Here is a 25,992-nt window from a genome sequence, read left to right as displayed (position 1 = left end):
TGCAGAAAGTTATTCTACAACCTCCACAGAAATACAATTCTAGTGCTTTGCTATCTGTGTAGCCAGAATATTTTTTTCATAGTAATTCATAATAGTAAATTATATTAGTGTAAATTAGGCAATTATTTTCTTTTGTGTCCAAAGTTATTGAAAAAATTTATCATTGTTCCTTCTAAAGAATTTCATACAGCACTATAGTTTATATGAGCTGTTTCTTGCACTTAGCTTAATTTTTCCAGGAGTAAGAAAATATAAAGGCTTTCCATTTTTCCTGACAGATCTTATTTTTCACAGAATAACCCTGCTTCTTCAGAGGGGAATTTGAAGAGAAGGCAGGTGCATAGGGACACTTTTCCATGACATCATCCCAGCTTTGAACAGCATCCTAACTGGGGCTGAAGATAACTTTGAATAAACCTTTCAATGGACTCTTCCTCCATGGGTTTGATCATGTTTCAAGCCTTTCAAAATCTCCATCATCTAAAACTTTGGGTGTGCTGTGTCACATCTTGGTCAGTGACATGGACAGTGGCACCCAGTGCCCCTGAGCGGGTTTGCTGGTGACACCAAGCTGTGTGCTGTGGTCAGCACGCTGCAGGGAAGGGCTGACCCCCAGAGGGACCCGCACGGGATTGAGGGGGCGTCTGTGCACACCTCATGGAGCTCCACAAGGCCAAGTGCAAGGTCCTGCAGCTCAGACATAGTGATCCAATTAACACTATTCAAGATGACACACATCACAGTTTTTTGCAATAACAAAAGGGCGGTTTCTGGGATTTTTTTTTTTCTGACATTCTTTACTATAAATTACAAGAGATTTAGCTGCTAATAGATATTAAGCTAACCTTTGTTCAAACCTGGCAATAATTTTCCCAATTATACCTTTACTGTGTGGTAACAATTAGATCAGAGCCCATCCCTGTGTGCATAAAATTAGGACATGGCTTTATTTAACTTTTCCCAGAAGCATTGTTTTACCTGCACTGTGATCTACATCTTTTTTAGACTATCCCTTCTTTGCTGTAACCTGGACTGTCTCCATTAGATTTCACTTTTTATTAAGTTGTGGCACTCTTGCTGGGCCTCAGCAACTGATAGAAGATCAAATTAATTGTCCCTTTACTTCATGTTTTATATAAAACACCTCTCTTAATATATCTCTGTATTACATCTCTCATGTGTACTTGTCTTTCTTTTTCACAAATATTCTCTTATATTTTGTTTTTGATTAGATGTAATGCTGAAATCTTTACTGCAAAATGATTGCAGAAGTGTTGTTCAGTTCCTTACTATTTAAGATTCTTGCATACGATCAGAGTCTATCATATATAGCACATTCCCTCTTTATTCTGGTTTGTGATCCTAGCCCATCATTAAAATTCTTTTACTTAAGTGTTTGATCATGATTTTTTTTTTTGTGAATGCTGAGGCTAATAAAGTATTGAGATCATCAGCCTTCTGTCTGCCCTGTGAACAAAAAATCATAGCTAGCTTACTGTGCAGTGTAAATGCAATGACTGTTGAGTAACTAGAGTACACTTTTTACTATGTTACTGTCACAGCTATGGATTGAGGACTTAGAATTTCTTGTTCCAATTGCTTTTCCCACGAACTGTTTCTTCTAAAAATCACTAGTCTACCTCCTACTTTTGATATGTAAAATTATATTGCATAAAATAGATTGCTAAGATAGATGCAATGAATGATAATGCATCTGAATGTGTTTCCTTTGATAGTAATGAATTTAAAATAGATTTATAACTTTTAAATTTAGCTGAGTGCAATCTCAATTAATGGGTTTTATAAAATATCTAACAATGGGACTCAAATCTTGATTGCTGCTTTCAACATCTTGGAGAAGAAGAATCACAGTGGAATCAAATTATTTGGAGTGTTAGGACCCTTCTTCTAAGATGTTACCTAAAATTATATTTGCAATAATTAAAGGGATTTTTTGAGAATATTTACATAAATGCTTAAAAAAATATAAGGTTATGATTTTTATCAAACACACAGCAATGGAAAAAGATTTTGTTGGTGTTTGATCTACTGGTTAGCAATTGATGCTGCTACTAATACAATGAACAAAACGAAGGAAATAACATTGGAAAAATGCTGAAAAATTTTAAAAAATATTTATTAGAGATTTTGATTAAATAAAATGCACATCAAACACCATGGTGCAATGAAAATAAATCTGTTAATATATATTTTGTATATGCCTTATATATAATATTCACATTTTAGTGAGCTGTGACCAAAATATGAATTGTGATAATGTTTAAGGAACAGTCAGGCATGTACTGAAAATATATGTATATATAGGTGCAATGTGACAAGATGAGTTGGGCTGTAATAGATTAAATTGTATCAGCAGAGACATTCATCTGCAGCCAGACTTCAACACTTATCTACCAGTTTCTAAAACTAGATATAAATTCTGAGGAGGTCATTATTTTGAAAAATCTTGAATGCAGAGAGATATCACCAGTGCACTTTCTCATAGCAAACTGTAGAAAACAGAAGTCTGAATGCATGCAGAATTTCTAAGGGTTGTATAAACAGTATTACACAATTAAACATTGACTTTCTAATTGGGAAAAAACTTTCTTATTCAAAACGAATGATGCTAACATGTATTTTTATTAAAGGCTTTACTATGGCCTTCAATCCATTGGTTCATATACTGGTTTAGGAACCCAGATCTTCCTGCTGTAGGACCCAGCCTTCCTTCCAATAAAGGCAAGAGAAGATGAGATCTAACTTAATATTCAGCTGTGCCTGTGCTAAAGCTGTGTGTGACCACTTTATCGAGTGTACAATAGAAAACTACAGACACTGAGGTTTTAAAATACCCACATGACATATGTTAAATAATGTAGTCTTGTCAGCTTTTTTTTGAACCATTGATGTTTTTCCCTGCTCTCTTCAAGCAGCTTTAATGGCAGTGAGTTATGTATAAAAGGAGTGGATATTTGAAGCTGGAGAGAATTTTATTGTCAGGAGCAGCAAAGTTTAAAAAGAGTTGGCTTCCATAATGGATTGTATAGCCAGGTTCAGTTATAGTATTTCAGTATTTCTAAACTCTGTTTTGTTTTTTTAAAGACTTTGTGCATTATAAACATTATGGAAGAGTAAAATCAATTTAATGTATAAAGTTATTTCTTTGAGACCACTTTAGTTTACTTTTATTTCTGTACTGTATACATTTCACTAAATTGTTCCAAAAACATAAAAATATATCACTTGTGCAAGATGCTACTCAATTGTTTGTTGAAGATTTCACCAAAGAGTTTACCACCCAAGGTAAACTGAGGTGTTTTACTATGTGTTTTGCAGGCACACTGATATTCTAGTAGGATGTTTACTGAAATACTATCTCTTAAGAATGTCAGATAAGTCTGAGGGAGTAGGAGTTTTATCATTCACATTTATCCATTTATTTAACCCCATCACTCATCTTCCTCCTTTTAAAAGATATATAAATACCAAATTAATGGAAAAGAAACCTGACATTTGGAGATTGACATAATCTTCAGCTTTCAAAGATGATGAATATCTGGAGCTTCTGCTGACTGTGGAGTGAGCAGAGTTCAGTTTTCTAAGAGTCAGTCAAAGGAACTTACAAAATAAATACTTTTATTAATTCCTGGTAAAAGTCACTGTTTTTAAATACTGTATACCAAAATCTGAAACCTCTGTCCTATTACTTACTATGTAGGGAACTTTCTGTTAGCTGGGGACTGAGCTAGCCAAGGAATTCATGGTTCCTGTGCATCACACAGGAGTTCCTGTGTAGAAATACACGCACACCCACACACACACATATACATTTGTAGGGCTAGATAACTTCTGAGATGAGTGGGCCTTCAGGAAGCTACAGTGCATCTCCATTTGTACAGCTCTAAGAGATAACTGAAAGCCCCTTTCAGGTACAGAAATGCCATGTCAGAGTTTGTAAATGGCACAGTAAAGCAGAGAGGCCCATAAATTTTGATGTCAAAATATTGCCATAAATGCTTCCTCTTTGGACACTGTTTCCTCTAGATAGGCCCAGCTGTCCCAACATATCTGAATTTACGATTAGGGCTGTAATAAATGTCTGACTTCATTTTTAAAAAGAGCAGACAAGAGGTCATTGACAGAAACCACACCGGTTAGTTCCTGAGACATAAGAACTGTTCTGATTATATTACATTTGGATTTAGACTGTTAAGCTGAATGATGAGAAAATTGCTAAAGAAATCATATAAAGCATTTAAATCTGACATGGAACAGAAGACTTGCTTGTTTCCCTGATTTCTTGCTTTGTGACTTTGTCTTGCTTTCTTGTTTTGTCTTGCTTTCTTGCATTCATGCTTTTTCTGTTTCTCCCTCTCTCTCTCTCTCTCTCGCCCTCTCCTTTTTTGTTCTGCATAAGTGATACCCAAATCATATCTTCAGGGCATATTCCTAAGCAAATGCATTTGGAGCAGAGGCCTGGAATAAAATTATGCCCCCCTAGTGAAGTTGACAGTAGAGCTGCTTACTTTAAAAAGGGCGAAAATTCAACTGGGAGGGCAGTCTACCTCTTGTAAGAATGTAGTGCATTGAAGTGGGGAAAGAGAAAATTTATTACTAAACAGTACATGAAAGCAGCATTATATTTGAGAACATGTGTGCAAAACTCACGAAATTTAATATTATTGTTCCCATAGCAACAATAACTGTGCCACATTGCATACTTCTAAGGTGTAATTTCTACAAAAGCATATCATATAATAAAAAAGTATTTGATATGCAATGTATGAGAAAAAGGAACTGTATGGTCTATAAAATTGAGTTTCTTTATGTTGGTGTATTTAAATCATTAGGTATTTTTTCAATAGATTGAGTAATTGCTATCTTGTTTAATTTTTTGTGTCCCGAATTGCATGACCATTAGTGCCATGAAGATAAGACAACGCGCATTGTTTTAGACTTTGTGCTTGGTCTGATTTTGGTAGCTGATAAGACATTTGACTGAGTACATACCATGGCAGTAGCTTTGTTGGGGAGAAAAAAATATCCAAAAATATTTTCTGATCTATAGGTGAGATTTAAGTTTTAAAACTCAGGAGAAATTTGAACCAGTGACCTCATGGCAGGGGGATTGGAGCTAGATGATCTTTAAAGTTCCTTCCAACTCAATTCATTATATGATTTTTAAATTAGAAAGTTCTCTATTCTGAGATATCTTGGTTTTCAAGGAAGGTATATTATTTACAAGATTCAAGCCCTGTGAGGTAATAGCACCATGGTTCACAGGAATGCCCCTGTTGGGACTCCCACCTGTAAAAGCAGTATATCAGAAAATAGCTTGCTTGTTTTCTTGCTGTCTTATAAGGAGTGGTTGTAAATACTTCCCAAGTACTCCCTGGTTGTTATGAAAGAAATTATTTTCCTATTATTTTAATTCCACATTTTTGGAAAGATAAAGTAATGTTTAGTATTCATTCCATATGTTGTATTTACTGAATAGAGACTGGAGTCTTTTATATGATTCATCTTTCAAACATGCAGCAGTCAAACTCTCACATTCTCTCAGACTGAGCACTGAGTTTCATAATTGCCATAAATGCTTTAAATTGAAATATGAGACTGAAGTGATTCAATACATTAAGAAAATTTGGTCATTTGGAAATCTACAGAAAACTGAGAATTGTAATTGTACCTCTTGTATCAGCTGTATATCAACTGAATACAAATGATCTGGACATCAGAACATTATGTACTTGTCCATTCCTATTACTGACCCGTCTATAAAATATCCTGTCTCTTACAATTAAGCTGGAGATAGGTTTCACTCTAAAGTATTTCGTTTTCTTCTGTTTCTGCTGTCTATCTTCCTCAGCTTTTGTGCATTCTTTTTTTTGGTGTGATATAGTAGTGGTAATAAATGCTAATGCTAATGTTATGCAGGCAGGAAAGGCTCCTTTACTGGTCATTATGGCTTTAATTTACCCATTCCAGATGTTTGATAGTGTTTTCATGATTTTTTCAGTGTGTTCAAAAGTTGCTACCCATGTTTTTGTATTTGAAGTCTATTTATGGTATATGTATTATTCACACATATATATTGTTTCCTAATTAACCACAGGATTATCAAGTAAGTCTGGAGTTGTAGTTTCCTGCATAGAAAAAAAAAGTATTAATTTTATTTATATCTTCAGCCTGAAAAATCTGATACTTTCACCAATTAAATGCCTTATCACGTACTTTTTACTGGATTGGTGCTTGTATTAATGTGCTCTCAGAGGATATTTTTTATCACAAAGATTGTCATTCTTGAGAAGCAAGTATGGACCACAGCAGAGCTGTGTTGACAGAGGAATTTGCAGATAAAGGATATGCTTTAATGTACTTTTCACAAAGCTACACTTTGTAACCCAGTTTATGAAATGGCTGCAATGGTGTGGAGGAATCTTGCTGGCTGTTGTGAGTAAATGAGATCCTATGAAGAGAGTAGAGATCACAGAATCACAGAATTAACTAGGCTGGAAAGACATTCGCGATCATCAAGTCCAACCTATGACCTTACACCACTTTATCAACTAAACCATGCCATTAAGTGCCACATCCAATCTCTCTTTAAACACTTGAAGGGACAGTGGCTCCACCACCCCCCTGGGAATCTGAAGAGCTTCCAGCTCTACAGAAGGGCTGTATCACAGAGAAACAGCACTGAAGGTTTTGTGATGTGTTCAATCGGAAAGGACACCAAGAATGTATTGGACAGACCAATCAGGCCTTGCTAGGTGCATCTGTCAGTTGCTGCTTGGGTTCTTAGGGTTGTTTCTTGTTCTTAGGGTTGCTGAGAAAAGTTGTGGAACTGGTCTAATATATATCAGCCTTTCCTTTGAGGAAGCATAAGGGAAGGGGTAAGTGTATAAAAGACAATATAAAGGCCTGTAGAAATATAAGAAGAAAAAGAACAGCAAAAAAAAAAAAAAAAAAAAAAAAAAAAACCCAAAAAAAAAAAAAAAAAAACCCCAAAAAAACCCCCAACCCTACAAAAGTCTGAAATAGAAGTTACTTTTTTGACTACTGTGAATCTAGTCTTTTTTATTTTCAGGTTGCCTCATAGCTGTCTTTAAGCTGTTATTGATATAACTGAGAAGTTGCTTAGTGCTGGCAGTGTGCAAGACTGTGTTAGAAATCCTGCTTTGTTCTTCCTTCTCAGTGTCTCTGCTGGCAGGTAGTTTTGATACTGCTAATACTTTTTTTTAGCGCAGCAGGCGCTGTAGTATTTCCACAGGCAGATTTTTAGATTTGAGGGTTATTTCAGATCTACCAGCTGTTTTGCTGGTTGTTGCTTTCTACTGACTTTCCATACCGAGGTACTTGTTGTAATTCATCAGCTCAGAAGCTGAAAAATGAACTGGTTGTGCACTGGAGAAAAGTGCATATTGTGCTTTTATGTCTTAGGATTTTGCCAATAGGACATAACAAAGTATGACTGTCCCTCTTCTAAACTAGATGTTAACTAATTCATTGAATGGGAAGAGCTGGGAATTGCCTGGCAATGACTCTTTCTTTCCTATGCAACATTTCCCTACTTGCTCTCTCTCAAGGCCTGGTGAAATATAATAGAGCTCTAAAGGCATCGTCTCAAGAAATTCATGTGTGAGTTTTTTGCTTTGAATCAAATGTTTGAAGGGTCTTTTGAGCTGTCACATGTCTGTCAGATTATTCCTTTTTCTGTTGTAAAGATTCTCTGCTATGACAGAGAGAACGACTTGCTGAGGATTATGCAGTACTGCTTCCTTGCATAGCTGGGCATGAGGAATTAATTACAATCTTAAAGCTCAGCAGAAGTGACAGATTATGACTGATGGGGAATTGTGCTGGAGCAGCTCATCTGAAAGAAAGGCAGGGAAAGTTGGCTCCCTTGGCTCCCCTTGCACAGTTGGGAAGTATGGGTGTTTTAAAGCATGGCAAATGCAGTAGGAGTCTCTTCAGCCCAGCTCTACACTCCAGTGAAATATGCAGACCTTTGATTGCTTCTCTGCTGTATGCCAGTACTTTATCCTTCACACAGACCCACTCCCAGTGGCCACAATGCATCTCTGTCTGGCCACTGAAGAGGCGAGCAAGGTCCAACATCTGAGCTAGCAGCTCTTGCTGCTGGTAGTTGTGACTGACTTGGCCCATGTGGCACCAAAGCCATGTTATTTTATTCCTACCTTTTTTTCTGTCATGATGTACTTCATCCCTGTGGGGAAAACCCTTGCAAATCCACTCATCTATGGACTTGAAGGAAGAAGCTGGCAGAAACATGCTAATATCAGTATTTTTGCTTTTCTATTTGTGGCCCATTGCCCCCGGTTCAGAAAAATTGTTTTTTTCTAGTGCTGAAGAACAAACATGAGGAACATGAGGAGATGTGACTGAGTTGTGAATGCCTAAGTTATTAGAACAGTGCACACAAATTATTTTCTCTTAATATTCTAGAGTACCTACAATTGCTGGGAAAAAAATCGACAAAATTTGCAGTTAAAACCAATCCTTACAAATAAAGCCACACAAGTGGTCAAATAACGAAAATAGGGTCCTGTCTGTCACTTAGAAAACCTGAGTTTTGTTGAAAAGCCCACACAAACCTATTATTCTTCATTAAAAATTATTCTAATAAATGTGGATAGTCATGCTAAATTTTCTGTCTTTTACTGGCTTCTCTATATGGGTAGTGAAGTCTTGTATGAAGAAGTTATATATAGCTATGCTGTGTTCTTTCAAGAACAAATGATAAGTGTGTGACAAGCTTTGTTTTGGTTAGGACAACATTGCAAAGTTCTGTGAAAACATGCAAACAATTTCTGCTGGTTTGAGTCACCGGCCTTTGAAAACTGATTTAATAGTCTGGAATTGAAGTTTTAATCTTTAAGTAGTTTAATTCTATAAGGCATTAGACTGAAGTCTTATTCTTGATCCTTTTGCTTTTCATTATACCTGTAAAATTTCAGCTTTAAAATGTATACTGACAGAAGGCAATGAAAATTTTCAGAGTAATATTCAAGTAGTGATACATTTCATGTTTATAATTTTTTTCTTCTTTCTCACACCTCAGATTCAGCTTTTGGCTAAATTACTGAGTCTTGCACTTTGCTAAAGCAAGTGGAGCCTCATATTCGTTATTTTAAAATACATTTAGCAACATATACTTTTTGTGTTTTGATCCTAAATTTATAAATTTTTTCTGCCCATCATTAGTAGCAATATTTTTGACTTTTATTGATATTTTTCTTCTTTTCTGTTATTTATAAATAAGAATTTGGAGTTGGTGTCTGTCTCAGACTATTTTGACTAGGAGTCTTCCTATCATTGTACTCTCACTTATTTAGCACCATCTGATCATGCTGATAACACTTTTCTTTCTAGAAATACCAGCATGCTGGGATTTTCTGTTGCTATACAAAAATATCTATTTTTTCCCAGTCTCATGATGTAAGACTGTAAAGCAAAGTCAGAAATGCTTCCTTTGTAGCACTTTGTGTCTTAAAAGAAATACAAAAATTCCCTTCTTGACAAGCATTTCTTAGCACTGCAAGACTCAGTAGACTGTTCAGCATACTTGTGTTCCTGCTAACGCAAGGGAATGACAAGGAAGTTATTGTTATGGCCAGATGCAGAATTAGATTTTCTCTTGATATTTAAAATGATCAAAGAATAATTCTGAGGACTTTTTCAAGAATTACTATTGAATGAGCATTTTCTTGGTTCAGTAACATTAAATGGGAAAATGTATTTGAGAAGGAGAATGTGAGAAATGCAGCAATTTAATGAAATATCAATTGACTCAGTGATGTGAGGTTATTGAATGCAGTGGAAGTATTAATGAGGGCAGTGCCCTTTTCTTTTGCAGGTAATTCAGATTATCTTTTTGTTGATCTTTGGTACGAAAAGTTTACTGCTTTTGCCGGCTTTTCATTTTTACAAAACAATATGAAATTTCATTGGTTTGAGAAAAAAGAAAACTGGTATTAACATCTACTCTTACTAGCAAAGATCACCTATATAAATCTTTTTAGGCTCCAGGAAGCATTTCTTTACTATTTCCCAGCACTGGGCTGCATGTAACTGGGCTCTTCCAGAAAAAATGTTTATACATGTGCTCATGTGGCAAACAGAAGGCTGCTCTGAAAAGTATCAGACTTTTCCTAAATTAAGGGTTTCTCTTTATTAGATTTCTGCTGATCTAAATGTGTAATTCCAAAGCTGAAAAACTAAGAAAATATTCAAAATGTAGAGCAGCTTTAACAGTGTAGGAGTGCAATACCCCTAAATGATGCAGTCAGTTCTTGCTTCTTGAGATATGATTTTAAAGATGGGCATAGAAAGAGGTTAAAAACAACAAAAGCAATGCTAGTGGACCAGCTGAACTATTAATCAAATCCCACAGTACAGAAGCAGAGGCATTTTACGTGGGAGATTGGTCTATAAAAGACAGAAGAAGGACTTTGTGCAGCAGATAGTTAACTTCTAGAATTTGTTGCCTCAGGATGCTTTAAAGGCAGACAATATAACAGATCAGTAAGCAGATACTGAAACAAATGGACAACCATGTACAATCAAACATCTGTGACAGATTAAATCTCAGTGTTCATGGAGATTAGTCAGGCTAATGTGTTTTACCTGGGCACTGTCTGCTTTTCCAGTTGTCTGGAGACAGACTATTGGCCTATATGGACTGCTGCTCAGACACAGAAATAAGGCATTTCTTGTAATCCTCATAATGATGAGTAATGATTTTTGGATATACCACAACACTATCTTATACACCAAGAAAAATAGCATCTATGATGCTATTAGATTTGCATCTAATTAGATTTGCATCTACTAACACAAAAAAGATTTTTTTTGCTTCTTACTTCAAATTGCAATTGTTTATTTCCGTAATTTGAAAGTTCAGTCTGAAAGACCACCATCAGTTCAAAAGTAGGTATCTGCAGTCTTCTACATATATATGTTCATATCTTGTAGGAGAAGACATATGAAACCTATTACTTTTTTTGATTTTTTACTGAATTGAAATATTTTTGAGTTTTTAAATTCATAATCATAACTTGTATAATAAAAATAGTAATTCACTTATCCATACATGGTTAATATTTTTTATTACTTACTTGTAAACTTCTCAATTATCTTTTTGATAGTAGTGTTCTTTAAAAAAGAAAGTACACTTCTAAAGGAAAAGTAATAAAAGACCTTTTTAAATATTATTCCCTAACAAACATAAATAGAAGGAGATGTGACATTCCAGGATTCCATTGTAAAAAGAATAACATCTCTCTCCCTTCCATAAATTAAAAAAAAAAAAAATCAAAACAAAATGAACAAACAAATACCGCCTTGAAAACACTTAGTGTTCCTCATTTTGCATAGGCTACCTAAAGCAGATTAGAAAATTTTAATACCTATGATTATTTGTCCTAGGCAATAAAGAAAGTATAGCAATTAGCTCCTTTGTGAGAGGTGTGTGGCTGGGGAATTATTTCTAACCATTGGACCTAGGCAGAGGTATTGCCAGACTCATTTAGCTGTCACAGGTCTCCAAGAGTTTAGCCCAGTAAGCTGTAACAGTGATGAGGAGGCAAGGCTGCTGTGACCATCTCTGTCACCACTTTTTGAAAATAAGAGCATTATTCCTCATTCAGAATTTCCCTAGGAGAGGAACAGACCAACAGAGTTGTCCAAGGTGGTCGATGCTGTAATTTCCCCCTCTGGGAAACAAAGAATTTTAAAACTTTTTGTTTTCTCCTCTGCTCCTGTGCACCTCTTTCTCCTCTCACAGAACCTGTTTGTTGGAAGACTGGCCTGGCCAGCAAAGGCTGAGTAAATACTCAGAGTAGGTAACCAAAGGTCAACCTGCAACTTCTCCCACAGAAGCTTGTGATAGTTTCTGTCACAAAAGTAATGGCAGGAGAACAGCTAAGGGAGAGGATTTGGGTGAGTAGAAAAAGTGAGTTCAAAGAGGAAGAATTTTGTAGAGAGAGAGCTGTGTTTAATAATTGCAGATTCTGCAGGCTAGAGTTTTGCTGCTGAGTCAAATTTTAAAATCCACAACTTAAAATCTGGAAAAAAGTTTGATCATGTCTTTTCTTAGGCTGGCAAAGGCATTACTGAAAGGAGCATTTTTACATGTGTTGCAGAAAGAGAGAAAATACATTATTTTCTCTCTTCCTTACACAATTACATATCAGGTGAAGTTTTCATCTTAGTAGTGTCACACAATTGAAATTCACTTCAAAACCATTGTCGTTGACTCCTTAAAATGTGCTTAAAACTAAAACGTTCTCATTTAGTTCAATATTAATAAAAAGAGGGTGTAGGGTGAAGGAAGTAATATTTTTGATTGCAATACCTCTTTGGGCCATATGTGTCCTCCCATCATTACAGGTATAATTTCCAATCTGACAATGATGTCAGGGTTTGGTAATTCACTTAGATTACTATTCTAGCTAGTAAGTTTTTACCTTGGTAAAATGATGAAGCTAATGATAATGAATCTAACAAATTATTCCCATCTAATATATGATTTAATATGATACTGTTAATATCTGCTAATGATATTAGCAAAAACCTGTCATGTTAATTATCAATATAATCTAATAGAGAAATGTGAGAAGGTAATGAAATTATACACTTATGTGGTTAATGGGATTTTTATCAAAAGTACCAAAGTGAATAATTTTCATAATCTTAACTTGAAAGGGCATAGTGTTGGAATGAGACAGACTCACAAGTGGAAGATTTGTAGAGAAAAATGAAATATTTTATGTTTTCTTTCTCCTGAATCAATAAGCTGGTTAGCCATCTAAATGAAAGTTATGCAACTGATAAGGATTGCTCTGTTTTTCAACAAAAAGTCACTGTTTTGTATTTGCTGCAAATTTTATCCTGAAAATAATTATAGTTCTACTGATTAAGAGAATATGGTGAGCAAAAAATGAAGTAGTTTCAGTATTCCAAATGGCAGTGACAGATTTGTCTAAAAGTGTGTAGTAATTTCTATTGCCATACATCTAGTATATGAAATTATCTTTAGATAGTATCCATTTTTAAAAAATTGAGAAATACATATTGATTTTAAATACAGAATTTTCTAATACTCATTTTAAATGATAGTGCTCTCAATATTGTTGGAGATAGTAATGTAAGTTATAAATGGAGCTTATAAAAAATATGGTCTATGAACAGATTTTCCTCAGTACCACCTTCGCAGTATTTTGCTTTAGATTTAATCAATCTGGGGGAAAAAACCCAAACAAAACCCAAAACCAACAACCAACCAACAACAACCCTCCCCCACCAAGAAAGAAAAACCAAACAGAACACCCCAAACCCAACCCTGATTCTGGAATTACCTCTATTATTTCAAAAACAGGTTTGCAAAAGTCATCCATAGCTTCATTAAAATTCAACAAAATTGTATTTTCCTGAACGGGTTGAGGAGATCTGCTGTGGAAAGGATCATAAAATAAGAATGTTGCTAGAGCTAGAACAGATGGAAGGGAAAAGAAAGGGGCACACAATATAAAGGGTATAGGGTGGAAGGCCCAAGTACAAAACTATTCACGGATGTTGCAGGAGAAATGATAAAGTCGTCTCTGTGAGGGAAGCTACTGTTAGCTGATCTTTCTTAGCAGTGGGAGCAAATTAGTTCTGCTTTGCTGGGACAAACAATATTAAATGCTTCATGCCTCCTGACTAGGTAAGCAAAACTCTCAGGAACAGAGGGAAATTCCTGTGCTGCTGAGTGTTATGTGCATGAGGATGTGCAGTGGCCTTTTGCAGTTCCTGAAGGGAGGTAGTATGAATTGAAAAAAAATGCAGAAAAACAATGTGAGGCTGGAAATGGGAATCATAAAAAGTGACTGCAAATGAATGAAAAGAAATTTTACCCAAGGAGAAATTATTTCTTTAAAATCCAGATCCCTTGGCATTGCTGGTAAGTACAACCTCTAGAACTCTACAGTTCATAAGACATAGAAAAGAGCTTCTGTCAGCTGTAGTTTTTTTTGAATCAGCATACAGAATGCTTGCCAGCACCAGGGTAACATACCTTTGTGATGCAAACATCTACATATTGGTAAAAGTATTAAGAGGGGCAAAACCTAGGCCCTAGGGATATACTGTACCTTTAAAGCACAGGAAAATAAATTCTAGAAATGCTATCAACTCATATCATTATCCAAGATCAAATTAAATTATAGCTTTGGGAAACATTCTTAGTGAAATGGCAGAAATCATGAAAATCTTCTCCAGAAAGAGATATATGAAGGTAAAGAGGCCTGAGACAAAGAATTTATTTTATCATGTGTATTGGTCATACAGAACAGCAGTAGCTCCTCATTAAATAGCTGCTTCCTCATTAAAAAGCATAAGAGTATTTTGAGGATATTTTGAAAATTCAGGAAAGAAGGAGGAAAGAAACAACAGGAAAATTATTTGCATTGACATATACCTTGAACATAAACTGGAACAATTATCTGGGAAATTATGTGATATTAAGGGAGTTAAGAGACAAATTTCTCCTTCTAAGTCTGGTATATTTTGGTCAAACATATCTGGATTCAGAAGTATGATTAGTATCCTTTTCTGGTAAATTGATCTGTGAAAGGTCCTTTTTGTTCATAGCAATGATGTCATAAATTTTGTGAATCTCACAATCAACGATCTCATATCTTTTCACTCCTATAATTATTTCTAGTCTCTTTCTTGTTACATTGCCCTCTCATACAAATGAGGTGTTAACAAGGCTTGAAATGAGTCTAATCTCTCTAGTAGATGAACTGGCTCATTCTTTGTCCTTTCAATCATATTATGATTTTAGATAAATATGCCCAAATCCAGTAATTTTCCTGAATATCCCGTGTTTTAAAGGTTGTTGACTGCATTATGCTGATGCTGGTGAAGCAAGTAATGGTAAATCACTATTTTTTTAAGAATGACAGGCTTTGTGAGAAATTATCTAATTAATGAAGCAGAACTACAACATCTCCTGTACTTTCCATATCAGATTTCTACTTATTTGTAGCCCTGTTGAGATACAGGAACCTGCACTGGTGCACTTTGGTAGGAATGCTGTAGCTGGGAAAAAAAGAGATAGCATTTGTAGTTCAATTTGCTTTAACTGCTTTGTGTAAAGGGGGTGGTTTTTAATCTTAATTCTGTTCCAAATGAGGAAACCAGTAAATTAGTGTTCATTTTTCCTGAGACTTCAAAATATTTGATGGCAAAAAGTACAACAGTTTATACAACCAAAAAATTACCCAATTGTAGGCAGAGGGAATCTCTGCCTCCATAATGGCTATTCTTAATATCACTGAGTGGATTATTTTGTTTCGGATTGTGTCATCTCTGTCATTTACATGTCTTCCTTTGTGGGTTCCCTTCTCAATATAGCAGGTCTGGCAATGCTTATGAAGGAATACTTGAAGCATTAAGAATCCTCCAGCACTTTCCAGATTCTGAGTTTGGATGCATTTTTTATAGTCAGGCCTGTCAATAGCTGGTGGATCTGTAGGTTCCACCAGCTATTGACAGGCCTGACTATATGGAAAACATTTCAGCTCTGAGGCAAAAGCTAATAGCTGCACACAGCTGAAGAATATTCCCTAATCTATTTGCTTACTCTCATGCATAGTCTGTAGGTGTCCTTCACAAAAAAAAAAAAATTAGTTGCTTCATAAATATGACACTGCCTTTATATCTTTATGTATGTGTAAGGGAAGAGTTAAAGTAGGAAGGCACAGATGGCTGTATGTGTGTGTTGGAAGTGAAAAAGGAGATTTCTTAGGAGCTGGAAGGTGTTTAGTGTCATGTGTAAGATTCCCTGCAGTGATACTAATATAACTTACATGTTATATTGCAGTAAGGTTCATGTTTTGGGAGCTGGGTGTCACTTGAAATTGAATATCTTAGCATTTGTTCATTCTGTGGATTTGATTAAGATGGATGTATGTGGAAAAAGTTCCACATTATGGTGTGTTGAACCTGGCTGAATGCCCACCAAAGCTGCTTATCACTCTCCTCCTCAGACATGAGAGAAAAAGTGGAACAAAAGTCCTGGGGGTGGGGATAAGGGCAAGCAGAGATCACTCACCAGTTACCATTTTGGGCAAAATGGACTCAGCATACACTAATTTCCAGGGAAATTAGTGCATTTTATTACCAAGCAAATCAGAGTAGGATGATGAGAAATAAACCCAAATCTTTAAAACGCCTTCTTCCATCATTCCCTTCTTCCTTGACTCAAGTTTACTTTCCATTTTTTCTCGCTCTTCCCTTGCAGTGGTGCAAGGGAACTTGGAATGGGTGCTGTGATCATTGCATCACATCTATGCTGCTCCTTTCCCCTCAGGGAGAGGATCCCTCACATTCTTTTGCTTGATCTTGGTGTTTCTCTGATGGGACAGTCCCCAACATGAACTTTTCCAGCATGACACTTTCTCACACTTTGCAGTTCATGGACTCCAGCAGGTGTCCCTTCCATTCAGTGCATTCCTTCAGGAGCAGACTGCTCTAGTGTAGGTCCTCTGTGGGGTAACAAGTCCTGCAGGGAAACCTACTCCAGCATGGACTCCTCTCTCCCTGGGGCCACATGACTGCCAGGACCCTGCTCCAGAGTGGGCTTCCCTTGGGGTCACAGTGTCCTTCCAAGCATCTGCTTGATCCATTATGGGGTCCTCCGTGGGCTGCAAGTGGAACTCTGCTCCACCATGGACCTCCATGGGCTGCAGAGGCACAGCCTAACTCATCATGGTCTGCACCAGGATCTGGAAGGGAATTTCTGCTCTGGTACCTGGGCCACCTCCTCCTCCTTTGTCACTGACCCTGGTGTGTACAGAGCTAAAATACAATATCACTCTCTTGGTGAAATTACCACTGTAGAGCAACTTTTCCCCCTTTACTCCATTATCCCACAGGCCCTATCACTACTGCAGAGGGGCTTGGCCATGGCCAGCAGTGGATCCATCTTGGAGCTGGCCAGCATTGGCCTTTTTGGACGTGGAAAAAGCTTGGGACAGCTTCTCACAGAGCCACCCCTGTAGACCTCATGCTACCAAAACCTGGCCACGCAAGCCCAATAAACATGTACAGCAATTCATGTTGCTTGGAGAAAGTTGTTCTCAAGTGTGATAGAGACTACCTATTTTACAAGAGTTTGTATTTTTGTTTCATCTCCTCTGCAACAGGACATTATCTACAGTGTTCGTTCCCTGTTGACACCCAAAGATATGCAGATTGCGGAGACCTTTGGATTTCTCAAGGTCAAATCAAACTGAAGGGAATCATTCCTCATCCAGCTTAACCGAGCCAAGTTGCTTGCTTTGGCACTGCTGCAGCATCCTAAAAAAGCAGATTTTTCTTGCTTGTGGGCAGGTGGTTAGAATACCATATAGAGCTCATTTTTGACTGTCAAGATTGAAATTATTCCTCAGCCAAGGATAGCTATAAGTACATCTGTTAGCTATTAAATTGTGGAGAAAAAAAAAAAAAACTTTGCAAAGGTTCAAAATGTACCTCATATGTAAGAAAAAAGTAAATCAGAATTTCAGACCAACTTCTGTAAAAATGTCTAAAAAGATAAATGCAATTCCATTATGCTCTGAACAAGAAAACTGCAGCTCTGGTAGACCCTGTTCTTAAGGCAATGAGACTTCAACTGCAGTTTGAGCAACAGCAGCACAGGTGATTATTACTAATGTGTCGAAGACTTCTGTAAAACCTGAAATTATTCTTTTGCTCACACCAGTATGGTTTTGACATATGTTTGTGTTCTATATATCAAAATCTCGGTAGTTTGATGTCTTTGCCTGTAATATTGCTAAAGCAAACCATTTAAATGGGAAGAATAAGAGGTGTGAAATATTTTTTATTTTTTATTCTAAGATAATAAATTTAAGAAAGTGAAAGACTACGTTTCATTAGTAGAGGCTTTATGAAGTTCAAGAGATTGTTCAGCAATTATAACTCATCCTAATGAACTAGATATGAAATTAACAAATACTAAGCTAATTATTACTTACAGCAATTTTTCTCTTAAGAATTCATCCAGATATCTTCTAAATTTAATTAAAAACTTCATGTGTGAGAGCTAACAGAGGTCATGGTTACAGTCAGTCAGAGAAATGAGTCTAAGGATGTTCAACTAAGAAAGAAAAAGAGAAGTTTGTAATGCTTTCAAAATAAATTATTGCGTGCAAGTCCTTTGTAGCAAAGACCTCTCACAAGGAATTTATGTAAAATTCCTGATGAGCTAGTAGTGCTTTTAAATTATTATTTGCTTTTAGTTTTGCAGCCATTGTTGAAGAGTGCTAGAAGCATTCTAAAGTATTTTTTCACTTTGAATTGTATTTATTTTTCACTGATCATTACACTTACAACTGTTATTCATTCACACAGATATAAACCCTCAAATGTGAGAGCAGTCTGCAAGGCTCTCCTAAGAAAAAGGGTGGAGTCAACACTTCTCAAAAATGCTTGTGTTAGTAAATTGGCCTTGTACAATTGCACAAAGTGATGGACAATAGTTTTATTTCAGAATGCCCAGCTAAAATGTTTAACTAGTGAAACAAATAAATGGTAGTTTGTACATTTAGACCAGGAGCCATGTGGCCACTGCAACACACACATGTGGTCTTTTCCTTGCAATTTTGGTCAGAGATTAAAATTTTTCTGCAGGATTCATGGAAGAGAGGGACTATGACTAATTCTGACTATGAATCAATTTGGATTCTCTTCTTAGGAAAGAAAACCAAGTTTGTGGGTTTTTTTATTTTAAAAATATTAACATAGTCTCTGCAAGAGTAGTTAAAAATAACCTACCATAATGAACCAAACATGACTTTCTGAAGCCTATAGCCTGGTTTGTTTGCAGCAATACTTTATTGCTCTATTCTGGAGTAACTCAAAAATGAAATTATTTTAAAAATTAAAACCAATATCAAGAAACAGACGGTCCAGCTCACTGCAACACGAGCTTTGCTGTAGTTTGTTATCAATGCATAGAGTAAAAATCTTGAATAGAAGTTTGTTTTCAAATTCCAGAATGTTCCACAGGATAGTGTTTGCAATAGGATTACTAGAAAGAATACAGAGTGCCCAGATAACTGCCCTATGCAAATGCTGCAGTAAGATTTTGAAGCAATTGCTCTAGGAAAATAGATTTTCTTGCCTTTCTTCTGTTCACAGGTATGAGGGCCCTTATTTTTTACAATATATCTTCTTTATTTTTTTAGCCTACACATGGGCAAAATTTGATGATTTATATAACCAATACATGAAATGGCAGTATGTTTTACATTTAACTGCTGAGTTTAAGGGATTTACTCATGAAGTATCACTCCTATCTACTAAAGTAAACAATTACAACTGCTGCTTTTGTTTCTTTTCCGTTTCTTTTTTTCTCCCCTATTCCCTTAACATGTTTATTAACATTGTAAATTTTAATTCTATTTCCTCTATGTAAAAACTACTTGTATACAATAATCCGCTTTTTCAGTATGAGAATTTATATATAATTCCTCTTTAATCACTACAAGAGACTTTATTTTTTCACAATTGTAGAAAAATATTCTGGTTTATGATGCTTATCTCAAGAGAACAAAATAAAAATGTATTTAACATGTTTTAGAAATAATAAAAAGAACCAATTATAGTTAATGCACACTGCAATCTTTCTCTTTTTGCCTTAGGCCTTAAAGAGCACACCATACACCTGTGTTAAACCCTTTGATTTTCACAGGATCTCTTTTGCTAGAGACCTATCCATGCAGATAATTTTTTTTTCTCCAATTTTATTTCTAAGTACTTTTTACAAAACTTTTTTTTCCTTCCTCTTAGTGATTTCCCAATCATAATAAAGGAGGAGATTATTTAGGGATAAGAGATTGTGTCAGGTCTGAAATTGAGTCACTGACTGGCCTTTGCCATATTATTTTCCTGACATTTGTGAGGTAAACATGCCAGTAGAATTAACTTTCAAATCCTTTCCCCTTCTGAGTGAAATTTAGTCTTGTGCATGAAGTCTGTAAGGGTACAAAACTTTATCTCAATATACTCTTGTGCATTCAGGAGGATGAATGGAAGAGAAAATTAAATATTTTTTTTTAGCTATTGTTTGCCTTTATCACTGATGGAAGAGACCCATTTAATAATTTTCAGAAGTGTCTAATCAAACAGCTGAATTAATGAACAACTCTCAACCTATACTTTAAACTTTGTAAAAGAAACAATCAATGAGATGAAGCATTATGAAATCTGAAAATGTAAATAATTTTATTGTCCAAACTGCATGCCATATCTCTTAAAAAAAAAAAAAAAAGGATTTGCATAGTAATAAATGGCCTTTTTTAGCATAATTGAATTATTATAATGTACTCATTGTATTTAGGAAATCATATATTTACCAACTAGGACAGTTTTGCATTTTTGTTTTGAATGGTTTAGGAATTCAGTCTTGAATAATGTGTAATATGGAACTGTTCTAGAAAAAAAATGAAGCTCAGTCTTTTTCTTTTCTGCAAATAGGCTATTATTGTTTCAGCTTTCAATGAAAGTACATGTAGAATTTCATTAGAACATAGTACTGGAATGCTCATCCTTTTAGCTGCCAAAAAATAGCCGTTTGAAAAAGGATTAGTCAGATTGTGTGACTTACAAATAAAGTAATTATTATTTTTATTTGATTAATATAGTCAAAGTTAATAAAAGGCACTTTTGAGGATTCCTTATTCGTCTAATATTCCATGGCCTCTAGGTTATTGATTAGCTCATCCTTTTAACATACTCACCCTCCCCCCCAGCCAAAACAAGCCTTCCCAAACCCCATATTTTTCATTTTGACTTGTGAATATCCCTGACTAGTGCTGTTGCACAGTTCAGCTCAATCTCCTGGTGAAGATGCTTTTCTGTCTTCAGTTGAATTTTTTTTAGTTTTAGAGTAGCTCCTTCTGCCTTCTGCTCCCAGGGCATATCTTCCAGACAGTGAAAAGCAATGAGCAGCTGGAGGCAACAAGCTAGATCAAAAGTCTGTTTCTGTAGATGGACAGATTTGTTTATTCAAAACTAAATAAGAGGTATCACTATTCATAGTCCCATCTGTAAATACTTTATCCTGGTAATAATTCAGTGTGCATGACAATTGCTGTCTGTGGTTAAAGCACAACAACATCACTGCATGAATGATTGCAGAATAAGAGGTCCCATCTGAAAGAAAGCAGAAGTGTGTGGTAGAAGGCAGACTGGCATTGTGAAAATGACAGCTACTTGGGGAACTAAATACAGGAATTTTGCATCCTCTGCACCTCAGCTTTAGTACTAATCTGTAGTTTGTCATTTTGTAATACTGGGACATGCTGCAGCAGTATGATTTTCTGTAGAGGATGGCATCAATGTCATTTTTCTTCATCACTTGGTCTTCTCTTAAAGGTTTTTTCTAAGTTTATCCTGTTTAGCTTGTGGCAGCTGAACAAATCCTACCCCCAGGACAGAATAACTGCAGGAATCTGAGGCCAGTTCAGATACAACAGTATATTTTTGATGAAGAAAAACTGTCTTAAACTTTTTCATTACGTGACTGAAAGATATGAATGTTAACTGGTATTTACCTGAGTTAAAATCTGATGATTCAAAATTTTGTTACTACAGAAGTGAAGTCAATAACCTGTGATTTATATTTAACTGAAAAGTCTCTTCCTTTCTTGTGTTGTGATTTCTGACAAAACGATGTCAGAAACAGTTGATAATGCAACCAGCTCATACAAAAATTTGTATATATTTTGACTTGAGTAACACTCTTGAAGTCCAAAGGAATTCAGTGCAGGCAGTTTAAACTAATGGTGAGTTGTATGCAAGGTCAAATTCCATACTGAGAAATATGTGAATTTTTCCTAACAAAACGTTGTTGGGTTTGGGGGGAGGGTTGTTTATGTTTTGGTTTTTGAGTTTTTGGGGAGTTGTTTGCTTGTTTTTAACATCTTCTAAACTAACAATTTTTTCCATTTCTGCTTAGAACCATTGGATACAAAAAGAAGTATGTGAAAGTTCCCCACGGTCACATTTGGGTGGAAGGGGATCACCATGGACACAGCTTTGACAGCAACGCTTTTGGTCCTGTAAGTAAAGTCTCTGTATGTCACACTTTGCAACTGAAAAACTGTGCATATGTGAAACACAGTGAGTATGAATTGATTGTGAGTGTAGTTTTGTTATTTTTGTGAGAATTATTAAACTTTATAAAATATCTTGGTCAGCAGATATTGAGTTTTTTCTTAGCTATAAGAAGAATAAGGACTTTTTCAATTCCCCACATGGAAGGGGATGTGGTAGAGATTTTAAATTTGGAGGAATATGCTGGAGTTGTAGCCAGAGGGTGAGCCAGCTCCCTGTAGCTGACAGATGCTCCCTGAGGACATTTTGCCAGCTGATGCAATTTGGAATGATTCCCTCCTGGGAACTTTGTCCTGCTTTAGTGCCAGTGCTGGGATAAAGAATTGGGGAACTGTTACCATGCTTAACAAGCGTGAACTGGTAAATTGGTCAGTGGACAGTAGTAGAGATATTTAAAACTTTTCCCAAAGTAAATATTAAAATTTTCTTTGCATATTGAAGGAAAAGAAAATGCAATCCATAAAATCTCTTTCTTTATGGGTAAAAGGGTGCATCTTTTTGTCAGGACCACAGTCAATTCTTTCTCTGAACTCTAGTTCAGGTTTGGTTTTGGCTTTGTTACACTTTGTATAGATTCTTGTTCTTGTTTTAACTTAATCTAGCATGCAGTAAATAGTTGCATAAACTGTGTGTCCTGCTGTGGAAATACAAACTCTTTTAGCCCTATTCCACATGCAGAATTTTTCTCTCTTTTTAAGAGAGAATATTCCTCTAATGTTATTTAAAAGCCCACTGTTTGTTATAGGGAAGCTGTCAAGACCGAATTTTTCCACCCTTACTCATTTCACGTCTATTTCATACAGAAGTCATCCCACTAACTAATTGAATTAATGACAAGAAGGACCTTATGAGTTTATCTGGCTTCTTGAAGTTTAGCCCAATTTTTAAATTGAAATAATTTGTTCTCAAGAAATAATACAAAATAGGCCCACTGTCTGATTTGGAGTATGTAATGGTGATGCCTTCTTTTAGTTTGTCTCACTTTTTGTGTGCTTGTATTTCCTGCTGTTTTTCATTATTATTTTCTTTCTACTATTTTCCAAGATTCCTAACATCTAGTTTTAGAGGTTCTTTCTGACAGAATTAAGTCAGTCTATCCTGTGCAGGTATCTCTTTCCTCCCTTAGTAAGCTTTTCTCTGTCACTCTCTGTTCCCAACATAAATCTTAGTCATAAAGCCACTAATCTTCTTTTCACTTACAAATATATTGCCAATGTAGGCTCAGAGCATAAAGAACCTTTAGCAGTTGGACATTGGTTTCAGATTTACAGCAGCTCACACAGAAATTCATACAAGGTAAAATCCTCAAGGTAGACACAATGCAGCTTTCATGCAAGATAGAATGCTGGGGTAAATCTAAATACCCTCAGATTTTTGCTCCATTCACTGATGTTTATAAATATTAGTAAATCCCCTTCACTAGCCTTTAGCTCACATTAATCATCAATTGTTAGCTAACATCAGATAGTATATCACTTTTCTTACAGCAATGGCACTTTTGAGAGCTGGCAGGACAGGGTTTGACAGTGAATTCTTTATCTTTCTTCAGGAAGAATGACTTTTGTATTGCTTTGATGAATACATTATGGGCAAGTCAGCTGTAAATAGGTATTTTCCTCTCAAATTAAATTAGAACAGCAATCGCTGAATGCAAGCAGAAGGAACAGAAGAGATCACAGGGTCTGAAACTAGCTCCGGAATGCTAAAATACAGAATTTTTCTGTCTGTAAAAGGAAATGGAAAGTGCATTTAGACGGTCTCACTGCACTCTAGGTTCTTTGCATCCTACACATATAAGATTTTAGGTGAGTGCGACATTTTTACTGCTCTTCTGTACTCTGGTGATTATTTGCACAAGTAAATTAAAATATTGAAATCACTGTTTCAAGCCATTCAGAAGGTATGCACTTTTTGAAAAAAAAAAAATTCTCTCCTAAGACTGCAGCAGTGGTAAGGAACAGACATGGTAAGACATGGAAATGTTTTTCTCTCTTTGTTAGCATAAAGGTCACTTAAGATATGGGGTTAAATGTGTGTCACATTAGGACATGTGTGTCACAATTCTGACTTTCAAAATGATGATTTCTTTAATCCAAAGATGCACTAGAAATAGTGGGGGGCTTAAGTTGGCAGTGTTGTAGGCTGCCATTTCCTCTACTTTCATGTGATTGTATAGTAGAAAGGCATTTATAGTGCAGAGAGACTCAGTAATGTCTTCCAGATGAACTTAATGGGCTACATGGGGCATAAAAGGAAATGATAGAAAAACAGATTGAGAACAGATGTCAGAATATTTTTTTTCTCTTGGAGAATAAATCTGTGTAATGGCCTAATGGGTTAGGTTGATAAAGCATAAACCCCGATACCAATCAAGTTCTGAATTAGATGCACCTTTGAAGAGATAGGAATTTCTAAACTACAAAACTTGGCCTGATTAAATTGTCTTTATTTAGTTCAGAAAAATGTTATAAAATAAATAATATCTTGTTATTGCATGGTTTTACAAGGCTGAAATTGGATTTTTAAAGAATAGACACATATTTTCCTGAAGTGTGTAAATAAAATCAAAGTGTTTAAACTAAGATTTTAAAAGTTTACTATTTTTAATTTTGTCTTTGAATAAAATTAATACCTTAACTGATAGTAGAAAAATAACAGGGTATCTATGGTTAGTGCTGAATTAGAAATGCTATTAGCTTTGTATGTGATCAAAACTTAGATATTCATTCCCTTTTCTTAATACGGGACTAAATTAATTAATTAATGGCTTCTGTACATTGTCTTTTAAAAAATGCTTTGTGTAATACTGAATAGCAGGTGATACAGAATACTATTGCTGTAATACTGATGTGTTTCAGGTTTGGAAATCTGCCAGCCATTCTTAACAGTGAAAATAGCTGTTTTGAATGGAAGCCAATAAACATCTAGAGAACTTGCATATTTTTACTATAATTTAAGGGGTAAAAAATTGCATATTATTGGATTATTTTTTTTTTCAGTTACTTGGACTAGCATAGAGATTTCTCTTAAATTGAATGTTGCTCTTTCTAAATTCTGAGTGAAGTTTTATAATATTAGGGTAGCATTCCTTATTTGGCATACTACAGAAATGTGATAATGAGTACCCAATATAATAAAGGTACCACTTATTAAAGTTTCTTTTATTTTGTTTTCAGTTCTGGTAGTTTTCCTATTTGATGGACCTTTTTACTATGGGTTATAGTTCAACAGCATAGGAAATATAAAAGTAATGTTCCTGGCAATGGTTTTGCTTTCTTAGATCAGAAATGCAGGAGATATTATAAAAACTAATGAAGTTTTAGATTCCCCTGCTCCTTCAAATTCCTTAACAATTTTAAAGGGTTAACTTTATGCCAGATCAGGTATTGTCTTTGCTTGCATAGTCAGGATAATATCAGCATAAAAGCAAGGTGACAATTTATATTCTGTGTTCAATATTCTGGCTAACTCAAGGGAAAAGTCATTATAAACTGTACTTTGTGTAGATTAAATGTTTAGAGCTGGCAGCCAGCAGTACAGAGATGGTTATCCAAGCAATATGTGAGGGTATCTAAGAAACAGTTATGAATAAGTGCATGGTATAACTGATATATTCCTGGATGTACACATGTGCAATGAGAAGCTCTCTCATAATTTTTAAAGTAAAACAGGCAAATTTTATCCTATAATGCTCTTATTTATACATTTACGTGTTTCCAAATGCCTTCAACCTGGGGATATAAAGGATCTTTATAAAATTAGGGCTTGCAATCAATGGCAGTCTTTCAGCTGTCA

At 35.5% G+C, this 25,992-nt stretch overlaps 1 protein-coding gene across 2 annotated transcripts in view; it reads left to right on the top strand.

The window, feature by feature from the left end:
* IMMP2L (inner mitochondrial membrane peptidase subunit 2) overlaps positions 1-25,992 on the top strand; it is a 406,903-nt gene that overhangs the window by 292,996 nt on the left and 87,915 nt on the right. For both annotated transcript variants that reach the window (XM_058022289.1, XM_058022291.1), the window contains exon 5: positions 22,040-22,142. In XM_058022289.1, the coding sequence (XP_057878272.1) occupies positions 22,040-22,142 (103 nt within the window). The remainder of the gene's footprint in view (positions 1-22,039; positions 22,143-25,992) is intronic.

This window comes from Melospiza georgiana, chromosome 4, assembly GCF_028018845.1.
Source record: "Melospiza georgiana isolate bMelGeo1 chromosome 4, bMelGeo1.pri, whole genome shotgun sequence".
In the NCBI taxonomy this organism is placed as follows: Eukaryota; Metazoa; Chordata; class Aves; order Passeriformes; family Passerellidae; genus Melospiza; species Melospiza georgiana.
This window is presented reverse-complemented; position numbering and strand designations above follow the sequence as displayed.